Source organism: Tachyglossus aculeatus, chromosome X1 (genome assembly GCF_015852505.1).
Source record: "Tachyglossus aculeatus isolate mTacAcu1 chromosome X1, mTacAcu1.pri, whole genome shotgun sequence".
In the NCBI taxonomy this organism is placed as follows: Eukaryota; Metazoa; Chordata; class Mammalia; order Monotremata; family Tachyglossidae; genus Tachyglossus; species Tachyglossus aculeatus.
In genome coordinates, this window is record NC_052101.1 from 51,231,012 (window position 1) to 51,247,547 (window position 16,536).

At 46.7% G+C, this 16,536-nt stretch overlaps 1 protein-coding gene across 1 annotated transcript in view; it reads left to right on the forward strand.

Moving 5' to 3' along the window:
* The window catches only part of TGFBI (transforming growth factor beta induced), a 46,694-nt gene that overhangs the window by 22,670 nt on the left and 7,488 nt on the right, over positions 1–16,536 (forward strand). Inside the window, exons 6-12 of the mRNA XM_038740430.1 lie at positions 387–533; positions 4,107–4,248; positions 5,792–6,004; positions 8,096–8,233; positions 10,618–10,763; positions 12,788–12,924; positions 14,071–14,201. Of these exons, the coding sequence (XP_038596358.1) occupies positions 387–533; positions 4,107–4,248; positions 5,792–6,004; positions 8,096–8,233; positions 10,618–10,763; positions 12,788–12,924; positions 14,071–14,201 (1,054 nt within the window). The remainder of the gene's footprint in view (positions 1–386; positions 534–4,106; positions 4,249–5,791; positions 6,005–8,095; positions 8,234–10,617; positions 10,764–12,787; positions 12,925–14,070; positions 14,202–16,536) is intronic.

The window sequence follows — 16,536 nt, forward strand, 5'->3', positions numbered from 1 at the left end:
CCTAGTGCCCTGGGATATCGCGCCACATTTAGAGAATTTAGTCCAGTTTGGGCAGAAGGGAAGGGACAAAGGATTCAAAGGATCCAAGCCTGCAGGTGGGTCAAGTACTCTCACCTCCAATGTGAAAGATCAGGGCTGGATGAGAGAACCAAAAGAGAAGGCTCTGCTGGAATTGGTTCCCAGGGGTTTGGAGAGGAAGAGACCATCTTAGGCTGAGAGCCTTGAGTTATTAGAAGAGAACAGTTGGTAAAATGCAGCATAATGAAGAAATCCTTAAGATTCCTGGTAAGTCATTCATGGTCAAGGGGAATTTAAAATCTAGACAATTTCTGATTTCCCATGGCCAGCTCTCCTCTAACTTACAACCCTTTTTTCCCTCTCTGCAGATTGTCACAGTCAACTGCGCCCGGCTACTGAAAGCTGATCACCATGCTACCAATGGAGTGGTCCACCTGATAGACAAAGTCATTTCCACCACGACAAACAGTATCCAGCACATCATTGAGATCGAGGACACCTTCGAGACCCTTCGGGTAGGTATATTCCCCAGATCATTTCAAACCTGTGATCTCTGTGCAGAAGAGAATCAGTCAATCAATCAATCCATGGTATTCATCGAGTAATGCATTCAGAGCCCTTTACTGGGCACTTTGGAGAATACCACAGTAACGAAAAAAAACACAGCTCCTGCCCCCAAGGACCTTACATTCTAAGAAGAGAAACAGGACAATATAAATGATTTACAAATAGTGGGGATAGGAGGAAGAACAAAGATATAATAGGTAGTAGAATGAGCATGTCAGGATGGAATAGTTAAATATATAATTTACTATCCTTAGCTTTGGGAAATCTGAGAATCGGTAGAAGTGTAGAAGTGCTGTTGGGTTTCAGCAATTCGGGCTCTTGAGAAATTAATAAGGGAAGACTTATTGGAGGAGGGTGAATTTTAGGTGGGCTTTGAAGAGGCAGAGAGCTGTGGTCTGGCAGATCTCAGGCGGAAAGAAGTTTCAAGCAGGAGGAACAGTGCTGCTGTTCCTCGAGGTCTTGGAGGAAGGAGAGTCAAGAATGAGGTAGTATGTAGATGATCTGGGGAGGAACTAAAAATGTAATTACTATTTCCCCTACCTGCTATTTCATACCTATCTCCTCCTATAGACTATAAGATCCTTGTGGGCAAGGATTGTGTCTGCCAGCTTTGTTGTAGTACACTCAATTGATGCTCTCAACACCACCCTCTCTACTGAACTCAACTCACTCACTCCCCTATCTCTTCATCGATCTCATACTACCAACTCACTGAACTGTATCACCTCCACAGTCTGGCTCCTTCGCCCTTGTGCACGAGCCACAGAGCACTGCTGGCAGAAATCTAGATAGCAGGCTGACTTCATCCACTTCAAATTTATCCTTGCAGATAATTTGTCTGTAATTTTTCAATGTATATTAATATCTCTCTCCTCACTCACCTAGACTGAAAGGTCACTGTGGTCAGGGAGTGTGTCTGTTTATTGTTATACCGAACTCTCCTAAGCACTTAGTACAGAGAGCACACAGTACGCTCTCAGTAAATACGACTGACTGACTACTCAACCAAGTGCTCTGCAAACACTGTAAGCACTCAATATATACCATTTATTGATTGAGGAGTGATGGGGAACTGATATGAAGCTGAGGAGAAGGCATTTCTGCCTGATAAAGAGGTTAATGGGTAGCTATTGGAGGTTTTTGAAGAGTTGAGAAATATGTGCCATACAGTGTTTCAAGAAGATGATCTAGGTAGTACATTCACAGAGTTGTGGGATTGTATGTGTGTGAACTAGATCACTGTTGTGATTTTTGCTGTTTTCTATTTAATTCCCATTAACTGGACCTACTCATTTTTCCAAATGAGGGAGACTTGAGCACAGCAGCAGGTTACCTAGAAACTGTCCCTAATAAAAATACAAAAATAAATTAGATCCAGATGGCATGTCTTCTTAGTAGTTTGTTGTTCTCCAGCCTGTGTCAGCCTCCATGTTTGTTTCTGAACCCTGCTCCCCCTTCAGAAACGTTACATCCAGTACACCGTTCCTCTCCAAATAGCGGGCAGGCCACAGGTTAGGACTTGCAAGCCTGGGATTTAATTCCAGACTGAGCTGTTGACTTCCTCTGTGGCTGTGGGGAAGGAGTTTAGTCCTCTGTGGGTACAGGGTACAGTTTTCTCCCAATGTGATCAGCTGATCACCACCCTCCCTGTGGACAAATGGGAGGAATTTGCAACAGAAGTGTGTTTGCTTATACACAGCAAATAACTTCCAATCAGCTAAACCCTAGATCGGGTGGATGCCTCTCCTGTCCTGGAGGGGCCCCCAGAAGAGGTAAGCACTCTTCTCCCTAGTATAATGAAGGGGAAGTCTTTTTATTAATAATAATAATAATAATAATAATAATAATAACAACAATAGTGGTGGTATTTGTTAAGCGCTTAACTATATGCCAGGCACTCTACTAAGCACTGGGGTAGATAGAAGATAACACAATCCCTGTTACACGTGGAGGTCACAGCCCACATCTTGCCTGGAGAATCTGGATAATTCAGGTGATCTGGATGGGTTCCCCTTTGCATGGGTATTCCAGAGGCAGGACTGAGGAGGAGGAGGCGGGGACTTCTGAACCAAAGTGGGGTTGGAAGATGTAGGGCGACAGTGTTATGTATGCCTGGACATGCTTCTGGAGTACTCAGCAGTGAGAGAAGCAGTGTGGCCAAGAGGAAAGACCACAGGACTGGGAGTCAGGAGACCTGGGTTCTCATCCTGGCTCTGTCACTTGACTGTCGTGTGACCTGGGGCAAGTCACTTCACTTCTCTGTGCCTCAGTCTCCTCATGTGAAAATGGGGATTAAATATCGGGCATGTACTGTGGGTTGAGCACTATACAAAGTGCTTGGGGGAGTTCAGTACAATAGAGTTGGTCAACACGATCCCTCCTTCCAAGTAATTTATAATCTAATGAGGTGGACAGGTGTTAAAATAAATTGCAGCTATGGGAAACAGCAGAGTGTAAGAATATTTACCCAAGTACAGTGGGGCTGGGGGTAGGGTGAGTATCAAAGTGCTTAATATTAATAATAATAATAATAATGATGGTATTTGTTAAGCGCTTACTATGTGCCAAGCACTGTTCTAAGCACTGGGGTAGGTACAAGGTAATCAGGTTGACCCACGTGAGGCTCCCCATTTTACAGATGAGGTAACAGGCATAGAGAAGTTAAGTGACTTGCCCAAAGTACAAGTTGAAAAGCGGTGGAGCCGGGAGTGGAACCCATGACCTCTGACTGTCACGCCCATGCTCTTTCCACTAAGCCATGCTGCTTAAGATGTAGAGACCAAAGTGCATAGGTGACACAGAAAGGAGAATAAATAGAGTGGGGAATGAAGGTTAGTCAGGGTCAGAAATAGCTGTTCTCCCTCCCACTTAGACTGTGAGCCCCAAGTGGGATAGGAACTGTGTCGACCTGATTGTCTTATCTCTACCTCAGTACTTAGTACAGTACTTGGCATGTAATAAGCACTTAATACCATCCTTATCACCATTATTATTATTATGATAGTCATTAGTATATTTATTATATTATTTTTATATATTATATATTAAACGTATTCTATTATTATATTTATTATTACTATAGTCATTATCATTATTATGACTACTTTCCCAAGTGCTTAGCTCAGAGCACACAGTAGGCACACAAGGCACACAGTACAGCGCCCTGCCCAAGGTAGAGTCCCTATAAAGTGTTTTCACCCAATAGGCTACCTTTAATATGATTTATAATACAAAATCTCTTTGGAAAATTATGGGACGCTGTCTCCTCTGCTAGACTGTAAACTCCCTGAGGGCAGGGATCATGTCTGCTAATTCTACTCTCCCAAATGTTTAATCCGATGCTCTGTCCGCAGTTGGTGTTCAATAAGTATGACTGATGGATTGATTGAGGGCAGCCATTTAAAGCTCACACCTTCCTGTGATCCTGAAACCATGCTTATTTCTCCTCTCTGGAGAAAAGGATCATGTCTCCCTCAGGAGCTGGGCAGTAGAAAGAGTGAGCTGCATCCCATTTCTTTCAGGCTGCCGTGGCAGCTTCCGGCCTTAACACGTTGCTGGAGGGTGATGGCCAGTTCACCCTCCTGGCCCCGACCAATGAAGCCTTTGAGAAGATCCCTAAAGAGACGTTGAACCGAATCCTGGGTGACCCGGAAGCTCTGAAAGGTGAATCGCCCTTAACCCTGGACATCATTTTTCTATGAAGTTAGAACGTGATGGGGTGGGGTTGGGTAGAGGGCAACCGGGGGTTGGCTGTCTGGGACTGGGTCTCCCCGGGCGCGCAGGGCTGGGTTTTGCTCTGTCGGGGAGGACTTCTTTTTTGTCAGTATGGGTCACTGGGGAGCTCCAAGCTGCCCAGCCTGAGCTGTGCCTTAACCTCCCCTCTCCATGGCTTCGTTCACAGTGGCTGATGCCATATGGCAGAGGGGCATGGGATGTGGGTTACCTAACCCCCTTGTATTCCACTGTGAACCCTGCCTCACACCCTGCCCTGCCCCCGGCCCTAAGCGCTGCTCTGCCCCCTGAACCACTGAAGGCTAGGAGCTGGAGGGCAAATGGTGCTTTTCCCAGGGGAGCACAGGTTTAAAAGGAAAGACCTCTTCTAGACCACAAGCATTCTGTGTGAGATGTGACCTTTCATCCATGTGACCCCAAGAAAGGGAGCAAGAGAGAGAGAGAGAGAAATGATGCAGGGAAGGGAATGTCTCTACATTCCAAGTGTCCTCTTCCCAAAACGCATTGCTGCACACAGAGAGCAGGAAGAAATAAGCTGGTCCATTTAGGCTTTCCCTTTCCCTCTACTCTGCATTGGGCAGGAAAAGGGATAGTAACCCCTTCCTGGGGCCATGGGTCAGAAAGCCTCATGGATTTCAGGGCCGGCCTCCCTGAGGCTGTCAAAGAATATCTTGCCCCTGCCCCTTGAAGCTGCTTGTTTGGGCCCTGCCTGCCTAGTTTAAATGTCTAGAATCCCAGGGTGCACTTGGGCAACCTCTGCTTTGAACCAAAGGAATGTGTGATTAGCTAAGCCAGTGCAGTGGACATGGTTGGAAGAAACCCAGCCACCTCACTGAAGTGCAGCTATAAGCCCCTTCCTCCCTGGCCATCGCTCTTGAAAATTTCCTATTGGAATAAACACTTTTTTAGAGCCACAAGGCTCCATAGTGAATCACAGTTTAGCCACTTCAGTTGCCTCACTTTGAGTCATGCTGGGATTTCAATTTTTTTCCCCACTGGGTAAGGTTCAGGCTTTGTGAGAACAAGAAGCTGGATGGGCAGCTTAGCAAGGAGCCATGACATAATAATAATAATAATAATAATAATAATAACAAAATCCTGTATTACTTTAGTTTTTTGATTTTCCCAAAGTGCTTGAACATCTCTCATTTCATTTCACCCACACACCATCCATATTCCCTATGAGGGAGGAAGAGGCAGGAATGATTCTCCCCATTCTACAGATGGAAAAACTGAAGCACAGGGAGGTTAAGGGCCTTACCGAATATCAATCAGCAGGCCAGTGGCTGTCTCCCTACTCCCAGACCCACTAAAAAATGGACTCTGCTGACCAGAGGAAGGTGGACCACTGGTCCCCAAAGCTCAAACGAGAGGGTTCAGCAGAAAACAGGCTTTTTTTCCCATCTGAATCACCTTTGCAGCCCTGTATTTGGGGCCAGAGCCAGTTCTGTAACCCAGCCCACTTGTCTCATAGACCTTTTGAATCACCACATCCTGAAGTCAGCCATGTGCGCCGAAGCCATCATCGCGGGCCTGTCCATGGAGACCCTGGAGGGCACCCAGCTGGAGGTTGGCTGCAATGGTGATGTGCTCACGCTGAATGGGAAAGCCATCATCTCCAACAAGGACATCCTGGCCACCAATGGCGTGGTCCACTACATCGATGAACTGCTGATCCCCGACTCAGGTACATGTGGCGTCCTGGCTGCGTCATTGTGGTGTTTTCATCCATTTTCCCCATTAACAGTGGGAGAGAGTTCTTCTGAGGGTTTCCGGCACAGTCATCAGGCAGCTAGTCGTTAGTTGAATGCCTGCTGAGTGTAGGCCTCTTAGGATCAACCTGGAGAATTTCCAGTACTCCACCATCTCGGCTAAGGGAGGGAGACATCAAGCAGAAGCATACCTATTCCATTCCCAGCTTGAGCAGTGGCTAGCAAGTGGAAGGCAATCTGCTACAAGTCAAAACTTACCTGGGCTGGGCAGCAGCAGCATCATGGGAGAGAGTCTAGGGTGGAGATTCAAGTTTACAGCATGGAAGAAGGCAATGGTAAACCACTTCCGTATTTTTACCAAGGAAACTCTATGGATAGACCTCCGGAATGATTGCAGATGGAGGTGGGGCATTCTGGGAGCGTTGCGCCTATGGAGTCGCTATGGGTCGGAAACAGCTTGGCAGCATAAGAGAAGACAGACTGAATGTAGAACACTGTACTCGGTGCCCCCTGTGCAGAGAGCATTGTACTGAGATGGTACTTAGTGCATAGCATATGTACTTTGTGCATAGCACTGAACTAGGAGTTTAAGAGCGTCCAGTCAATATATATTTGTCACTGCCCTTGAAGTGCTCTCTATTTGGTAGTTAAGTTCTGACGTGATAGATTAATGGTGGAAATACATTTTCTCCCCGTGCCACTCATGAGGCCTCTAGGATAACTTCCAATACAAAGTCATTCTTCCTGTGCGCAGTCCTCTAGTTTGGGTTTGATTTTTGGATCACTCGATCACTCCAGCCTGAATGGGGTCTCCGTTAGGGGCTCTGAATTCCCACAAAGGACAAGTGGGCACTGAGGCCAATGGTAAAAACCATTCCTCAAAGTGTTCTACCAGTAACAATGGCTATGGATGAATGGAGAAAAAAGGACCTCTATTGAAAAAGGGCTCACATGGTTGTGAGCCTATGAAAAAGTCATTGCTCCTGAGGGGGCTGCTGCTAGGGGGAGAGAGGACTCTGATTCTTTTTGGCTTACCTACTATGGACTTAAAAGGATTCGCAATGCAGATTTCTTCTCCCACTCTATGTCAAGAACGTAGCGGTTCATTAGGCCAGCTCAGGAGAAAGATGCACCCAGGCCTCAGATAGGGCCCCTCCCAAACTCTCCCCATACTCGAATTTCAAACCATTTGGATCCGGGCCTAAGCATGATCTTTAAAGTCATCAGGTGCAGATAATGGGAAGGCTTAGTACGGCATTGTACATCGCAGTGCATTCAGCACCACTCGTGAGTGGTCTTACTGATCCTGGTTTTTGGCTCCAGCAAGTCTCCCTAGTTGCCTGTTTTGCCTCGTCTCTCCCAGTCTGGTCAGAGAGGTGCATGGTTTGCCCAGCTACTCCTGCCCCACTCAACTTCCGTGGTCTCCCGGATCCATCCTGGGGCCTCCCAGGCACCAGGAGAACAGGAGACAGTCCTGAGGCGAGATCCACGGGGACCTGAGAGGGACAAGTTTGAACTGCAGGGTGTTGGGCCGGCATGTACTCGGGGCTTGGAGGCCGGGACGTGGCTCCGGAAACATCAGTTGGTGAGGCTCGCCCTTAAGGGAAGATTTGTCCTGGGTCACAAATGGAGTTTTCCACTACAGACTCCTTTTGAGAATAAGAGTGTGCCACACTGCCATGCCCCCGCCCCCCCCGCACTCCTAGCCTGTGATTCCAGCGACACTTCCAGTTAAACATTCCCATGATTCAGAAGCAGCAGATTGAGGAACTCAAACTTAGTTCTCCAGCAGTGTATCCCAGCAATGTATCCCAGTCTATCTTCGGGATCCTGGGAAGGAGCTGCCCCTTCCCCTTCTGTTCCACAGGGGGTTCTTTCTCCAGGCCCCCAAGAGCCTCGGCCCTTGGACTCTGCCCCACATCTGGGACACCTAAAGTGGTTGTTTATCTGGCCGATGAGATTCCTGTCTGCATTTGCAATGCTCGAGGGGGGATACTTGGCATTCCGGGGATAGAGAATGCCAGCAACCTTTTTAACTTTGGAACGGATTTTCTTTTTCCTCGCAGCTAAGACCTTGTTTGAGTTGGCGGCAGAATCTGATGTTTCGACGTCCATTGACCTTTTTCAACAAGCAGGGCTTGGGTCTCATCTCTCTGGAAGCGAGCGTCTCACCCTCCTCGCACCACTGAATACTGTGTTTAAAGGTAACCCTGGAAAAGAATACCCATTTGATGCCTTCACAGCTCTTCAGCCCATCGCCACCAGCCCCATGGGGCCCTGGCCAGCTTGCTAATGCTTCTTCCACGTATCTGACCATGGGAGAAGAATGTCCACTCAGCATGAATCTAGTCATCTGCTGTTCGATATGGTAGAGCCAGAAAAGGGAGCATGGCCTCAGTGATCAAATCAATTAGTAGTATTTACCAAAAATCTGCTTGGTGACCTTGGGCAAGTCACTTAATCTTTCTGAGCCTCGGTTTCCTCTTCTGTTAAAAGGGGATTCAGTACCTGTTCTTCCTCCTACTTAGATCGTGGGCTCCATGTGGGATGGGCACTGTGTCCAACCTGATGATCTGTTATCTATCCCAATGCTCAGTACTCTGCTTGGCACATAGTAAATGATTAACAAATACCATAATTATCGAATAATAATAATGGCATTTGTTAAGAGCTCATTTAGTGCCAGACACTGTACTAAGCGCAGGGGTGGATAAAAGCAAATCGGGTTGGACACAGTCCCTGTCCCACATAGGGCTCACATCTTAGTCCCCATTTTATAGATGAGGTAACTGAGGCCCAGACAAGTGAAGAGAGTTGCCCAAGGCCACACAACAGACAACTGGCAGAACTGGGATTAGAACCCATGACCTTCTGACTCCCAGGCCTGTGCTCTATTCATTCATTCATTCAATCATATTTATCAAGCGCTTACTGTGTGCAGAGCACTGTACTAAGCACTTGGGAAGTACAAGTTGGCAACATATAGAGACGGTCCCTACCCAACAACGGGCTCACAGTCTAGAAGGGGGAGACAGACAACAAAATAAAACATGTGGACAGGAGTCAAGTCGTCAGAACAAATAGAATTAAAGCTAAACAAAATAATAGAATAACAAAGTAACAAAACAAAATAACATTATACATTAACAAAATAAATAGAATAGTAAATATGTACAAGTAAAATAAATAGAGTAATAAATCTGTACAAATATAGATACACGTGCTGTGGGGAGGGGAAGGAGGTAGGGTGGGGGGGTGGGGAGGAGGAGAGGAAAAAGGGGGCTCAGTCTGGGAAGGCCTTCTGGAGGAGGTGAGCTCTCAGTAGGGCTTTGAAGGGAGGAAGAGCGCTAGCTTGGCGGATGTGTGGAGGGAGGGCATTCCAGGCCAGGGGGAGGACATGGGCCAGGGTTCGACGGCGGGACAGGCGAGAACGAGGCACAATGAGGAGGTTAGCGGCAGAGGAGCGGAGGGTGCAGGCTGGGCTGTAGAAGGAGAGAAGGGAGGTGAGGTAGGAGGGGGTGAGGTGATGGAGAGCCTTGAAGCCGAGAGTGAGGAGTTTTTGCTTGATGCGTAGGTTGACAGGCAGCCACTGGATGCTGCTTCCCATATCTGCTGTGTTCAGAGCACTGTACTAAATTTTTGGGAAAGTGCAATAGAGATAGTAGACATGATCCCTACCCTCAGGGAGCTTACAGTCTAGCAGTGGGAGACAGACACTGAAATAATTCCAAAGATAAGAAGAAAGAGAAGGGGTTATGTTTACGAGCTGGTCCGTAAATACAAGAGCAAGCCAGTATGCATAGGAGGGTTTTGGGTGGGTGTAAGTACCCAAGTGTGTAGTTGGCATAAAAGTACTGAACAGGTAGTTGGAGAATTATGACTTGAGGAGAAGATAAGGATCACAGGATTTGAAGTTACAGGCCCAGGTTCTAGTCCCAGCTCTGTCACTGGCCTGCAGTGCGACCTTGGGCAAGTCATTTAAACTATCTGGGACTCAGTTTCCTTAGCTATAAAATGGGGACAAGATAACCATCCTCCCTACCTCTTAGACTGCTAACCCAATTTGGAACAGGAACTGTATCTAATTCAATTACATTGTATTCACCTCAGCGCTCAGCACACTGCTTGGCCAGAGTAAGGGTTTAATCAAGACCACCATTAATACAGGTAACAGGAGCGATCAAGGGTCTCATTTGGTGGTCTAGGTGGTCTGCATTTTCCCGCCCCCACTATGGAGGATGGTGTCTTTGGAGAAATGTGTGGCAGAGTAAATTTTGTTGAGACGCAGCTGCAGAGCGGAGTCCCCGAGAAGCACAGCCAAGTTCCCGGTCTCATCTGCCTCCCAATCCCCTCTATTTTTCACTAACGAATCACTCTCGATTGCCAACATGGCTTCCCCGAAGAGGCTCGATTCCCTGCTCAGAGCTGCAGCTCAGCTTCCTGCTCCTGAGGGCTCGTGGAGGAATGAGTGGTGATTGGCTTTGAAAGGTTCAGTAGGTAGGACTGTCGCACTGAATCTGCCCACTCACAGCCCTTTGTTCTTGGCAGCAAAACGCCCCACCGAGTCCTAATGAACATTGCATTACAGATGGAACTCCTCGCATCGACGGCAACACAAAGAATTTGCTTCTGAATCACATTATTAAGGATCAGCTGGCCTCCAAACACCTCTATCATGGACAGATTCTGGACACGCTGGGTGGCAAGAAGCTGAGAGTTTTTGTCTATCGTAATGTAAGTTAAGTTTACTTGTGGGAAACAATGCTCTTTCCAGAAAAAGCAAGCCAAGGAATTTTTGGAGGGCTTTTCCAGTGATGGATATTAATTTTTAACCAAGATTGGCAAATTGCAAAACAGTTGGCTCGGACCTGGAACAGGTTTGCCCCTGGGATCAGTTTAAAATAGTCATGCTTGGAGGCAGGGGCATGACTTAATAATATTAAGCGTGGCACTTATTAAGCACCTACTTTGTGCTAAGCACTGGGGTAGATAGAAGACTGTAGATTCAGACACAGTACCTGTCCCTCACAGGACTGTTTATCTCCATTTTCTTTTAACAGAGAGGTGAAGTGACTTGTCCAAGGTACGCAGCAGGCCAGTGGCAGAGCTGGGCCTCAAACCTGGGTCTCTTGACTCCAAGACCTCCAGGTCTTTTCATTAGATTAGGCCTTGCTGCCTCCCTGTGAGAGCCCACCAATCATTGGTATTTATTGAACATTTACTATGTGCAGAGCACTGCACTAGATGCTTGGGAAAATATAATATACTAAGTTGGTAGACACAGTCCCTGACCACATGATTCCATAAAAGAAAATTTATAATATGAATGTACAGAAAGTTATTTTGCGGCAACCAAATGTTCCTTGATATCATTTTTTTCTTACCAGAGGTCCAGAGGGCCATGCCAGTCCAGGAAAAGTTTTTGAACCTTGTTTTTGATTTGGAAAAGCCATTAGGGTCCTGAATCTGTATTTGGCCCTAGGTATCAAATGAATGTTAACAATGGGTGAGTCAAGCAAGTGGAAAAGGAATCACATACTGGTATTCCTGCCAGAATGCAACATTTATGAGCCCAATTTGGATAGAATGTGATGGAAGAATAGAAGAATATGGTTATCATAACATGGTTGTATTTTACAACTCTATTCAGGAATGCTTTGTACAACCTGTTTCAAGCCAGATGGCCTGATCCCATGGCGATGTTATCAGTAATCATTAGCTTTGAAAAAGAAACCAACTGTCGCCATTTGAAATTAATTCTTTACTAGAAACTACCTTTGCAGCAATTTGAAAATGCTTCTCTGAGGGGTGCTAATGACCATTAAGAAGTTTTCAGAAAAAGGATCAGATAATGCAGATTTCTTGTCACACGTAACCCTCTTGAATTTCACATGGTATGATGTGTTGTGTAACTGTCCAACCATCTTCACTCTAATCTTTTATTTACCACTGAAATGTTGGTTGGGCCAGTGCGATTTTTTTTTTTGACCATATGAAGGATATCAAAAGCACACAAACTGTGATGGACGGAGAGTATCTAGTCCAGTCCTAAGTCCACCTCAGGATCCTGGCAACCAGCTCATTGTGATGGGCAGACAGCATTCCCTGCTTTTCCATCCTGAGCTCCCTCCCCATACCCCCACCAGCACTGCCAGAGAGCAGCTGTCAATCACTGTGATTCTCAAATTACCTGAAAATTTACACCAAGAAACCATCCAATTCCCAGAGAACCATTTTTCAGACAACCATGCTGAACTGCAGCCTGAAGTATGAGGAGCAAACCCCAATCTCATTAGCTGGCTAACACATCAAATGCCGTTAGCGCCTGTAAGACCAGGCTGATCCTAAGAATCAATCAATCAATCAATGGTATTTATTGGGAACTTATTGTATTAAGGCCTTGGGTGAGTACAACATAATAAAGTTAATAGACATTTTCCTTGCTGACAAGGAGCTTACAGTTTAAAGGAATGCTGGCATCCTACTGTTGGACTTTCCCTGAGCAGGGAATGAAAATACCAACGGTGTTGATTAAGCACATACTGTGTGCCAAGCACTATGCTGAGCACTGGAACCCCAAAAAGGGCATTTTTAGTCAATTTGTCTTAGAAAACAGAGTCTGTTTATCACTGAGAGTCAGCGTGGCCTCCCAGTGGTTTGTGATGGTTTTCCTGATCACTCTGGCCTGGAGGTGAAGTTCCCAAGAGTGTTGTGATAAACAGTCCTGTCCTTGTGTCTGTCTGCTATCCCCTGCACAGAACCTGTGCATTGAGAACAGCTGCATTGCAGCCCATGACAAGAGAGGACGATTTGGCACTTTGTTCACTGTGGACAGGATGTTGTCTCCCCCCATGGGGACCATCATGGACATGCTGAAGGGGGACAACCGCTTCAGGTATGTCTCCTGGCTGAGATCCTCCACCCTGAGCCTGGTTTGGGGCTCAGGGTTGGGGTCTTGTTCCAGGGTGTGACCCTCAGCCTGCATCCCAGCCTTCTTCGAGCTCACAGGTGGACAGGAACAGAATCCCATCCTGGGGAAGTCAGGGAAGAGTTGATGCTCCAGCTAATCTGAGAGTGAGATTGAAGAATGAGCCCCTCCCTGCCCCACCATAAGCAGGACCTTAATTACTAACAGGAAGGAATGAACCACACCTGATTATTATTATGGGATTGATTAAGCACCTACTAGGTGCCAAGCACAGGACTAAGTGCTGGGGTGGACACAGATAGTCAGATCAGGCACTGTCTCTGTTCCAGTTGGGGCTCTCACTCTATGATGGATGGAGAGCAGTATCTCATCCCTATTTTGCAGATAATGAAACCAAGGCCCAGAGAGGGAAAGAAGCTTGCTCAAGGTCACGCAGCAAGCCAGTGATAGAGGTGGGATCCGGCTTCCTGTCCCACGCCATTTTCACTAAGCCTCAGGGCCTCAAATCTGAGAGCATAAGGCCCTAATTATCTGCCATTTTGTAGCAAGATTCCCATGCTTTTAACCTCCTTACTAACTTATTAGTTGGCAAAATAGGAAAATTTGCTCCAATTTTTTAGTACCAAGAAGAGTCATTTTGTAAAATGCATTTGCCTTGTATCCTAGGAACCAAAGTGTAAGAAAAAAACTTCCTCAAATTCATATCCTCTAATCATATAAGTTTCATTACTGCTTCAGCCCTCCTCTGTTTCTAAGGCCCTAATAGTCTGGAGCATGGGATTGGCTTGCCGTACCCCTGCAGGGATTAAAACTCGATATTCCAGCTTTGTCCCTGGCTCCTTCCTTTCCCTCTCTGCTGCTTATCTGCTCCTCACTGCTCATCATACTCTTCTGAGTATGAGGACAGGGAGAGATGGTCCCCATGGTTCCCTGCTCTGGAGAAGAATTGGAGAGAGCAGGGAGAACAATGGAAATGGTAGGTAGGGGCTTTCCCTTGCCCGGGCCACGCTGTTTTCCACAACCACTGCAGATGAATTTTGGTGGTGTGGTGCTCTGGGGAGGGAGGGGGAGGATCGGCCTAGGTTAACGTCATGTTCTCCTCTGTCTTCGCAGCATGCTTGTGGCCGCCATTCAGTCTGCGGGACTGACTGAGACGCTGAACCGAGAAGGGGCCTTCACCGTCTTCGCTCCCACAAACGAAGCCTTCCGGGCCTTGCCTCCTGGAGAACTGAATAAACTCATGGGTAATGGCAAACCTAACTGCTGCATGTCTAGAGCTATGTTTCCAGAAGGCCCAAGGGACTGAGCCCTATCTCAGTCCAGTAATTCCCACAAGAATGTCAGGGGGTGTCGAACTCCTTCCCACACATAGGGCAGGGCTTTTCCCAGTCAGTTGCTGACTGGTTCTGAGCAAGGCAGCATGTACTCGTTTCCCAGTTAGGTAGGCTGAGGGACCAAGAGATAGAATGGATCAGTCAGAAAGAGAATGCAGGATCCTCTGATCCCTTTATGCTAGCCTCTCATGATTTTACTTATAAGTCATAGTTAGTGCAGTCTGGTTTTCTATAGTGCGCATTTTCACTGTGAATTTTGGGCAGAGCACTGTTGGGGAAATTAGCGAGCGTTCTTCCAAAAGAATATGTCTGTCACATCTGCCTTCCTATAGTGCATCCTGCAGCATGATACAAGGATTTTTTAATGGTATTTCTTAAGCACTTACTATATGCCAGGCACTGAACTAAGCGCTGGGGTAGATACAAGATAATCAAGTTGGACAGAGTCCCTGTCACATATAAATTCAGTCTTAATTTCCGTTTTACAGAGGAGGGAACTGAGGTAGAGGGAACTAAATGAAGTGACTTGCTCAAGGTCACACAGCAGACAAGTGGCGGTGTCAGGATTAGTACCCAGGCCTGTGCTCTTTCCACTAGGCCATGCTGCTTCCCTGTCAAGAAATGTTTGGAGTGTTGTGATGTCAAGAAATAGTTGTGAGTGTGTGCCCAGGTTTGGTCACAGCAGGTATATGATGGATTTTCAAGAAAGTACAGTGGGGTTCTTCAGAACCCCCCTGCATTCTAGAAGAACTGACCATCTATCTGGAGAACACTGCTCTTCTAGCCCATCCCCTGCCTCTGGGCCGGCCCCCATCTCCCCCATCCCATTTCCCTAGTTCTGAAATCTGCCGCCTGGGTCTTCCCGTGACAAACTTCTTCTGATCCCTCTGAGTAGCAGAACTTTTTGATCATCATTTTCCTCCTCGTCACCAGGTCAGCAAAATGTTGATAGTTGGGCAATGTGGTCCCCACATGTCCATGTGTAAGTGATGTCATTGTAGGCCTTGGTTGGGGGAAGAGTCTTGCCTTTGCAAAAACATTTCAAATTAGCATTTGAATCCCTCAAGACATGAGTGTTCACCATGTGGGTAAGGCCTATAGGCTCTTCATTTGGAAGGGGGGTCTCAGGGACCACCTGATCTGTTCCCCGCCTCTCACCAGGACCATGTTACCCAAGCCTTAAATATTTTCCAGAGATCGAGTTTTAGCCTTCAAGGCCAGGAGTTGTGTGTCTTTTTCATCTATTGTAGATTCCCAAGAAACTAGTGCAGTGCTCTGCCCTGACTAGGTGATCAGAACAGCATTTTGTACATGGTAAGTGCCCAGTACAATGCTCTGCACACAGTTGGCACTCAATATTGGGTTTTGCAACTGGTATGTGCCCAATTGAGTGCTCTTCCCACAGTAAGTGCTCAAAATAGCACTCTGTACAAAGTAGGTGACCAGTACAGTGCTCTGCACCCAGCAGGCCCTAAGTAGGAGAAGCAGCATGGCCCAGTGGAAGGAGCATGGGCTTAGGAGCCAGAGGTCATGGGTTCAAATCCTGGCTCTGCCACTTGTCAGCTGTGTGACTTTGGGCAAGTCATTTAACTTCTCTGTGCCTCAGTTACCTCCTCTGTAAAATGAGGATTAAGATTGTGAGCCCCACATGGGACAACCTGACCACCGTGAATCCTGCCCGGCGCTTAGAACAGTGTTTTGCACATAGTAAGTGCTTAACAAATACCAAAATTATTATTATTATTACTATGCTCTGCAAATGGTAGACACCTGGCAAATGCTATTGATGATGGAGGTGGCGATAATTCCAAATACCCACCTCATTCTCCGATCCTCTCCAGTGTGTAAGTGGAAATCCCATTATCTAATATCTACCCCAGAATTTAGAACAGTGTCTGGCACATAGTAAGCACTTAACAAATACCGTTATTATTTTTATTATCATCATTATAGTCACCTGTTTGTGACTCAGCTAACTCTTTGGAGTCTGTCCCTGGTGTGAATCGCTAGTACAGTTTGTCGAACATCTTTTGCATTCGGTTGGTGACCCAATGAGATCATCAGAAAAAAAATGATCCTATTAGAATTTACTCTGCAGCCCTTATGGAGTTCCTACCCACCATAAGTTCCATCTTCCAAAAGTAACATTCAGCCTTTTCCCTGGGTCAGACCCAGCTCCTCCCAGCCCACTTCCATTTGCCTCTGAATGTGGACCCAGTCTGGGAATTCACCACATCTCAGTTAT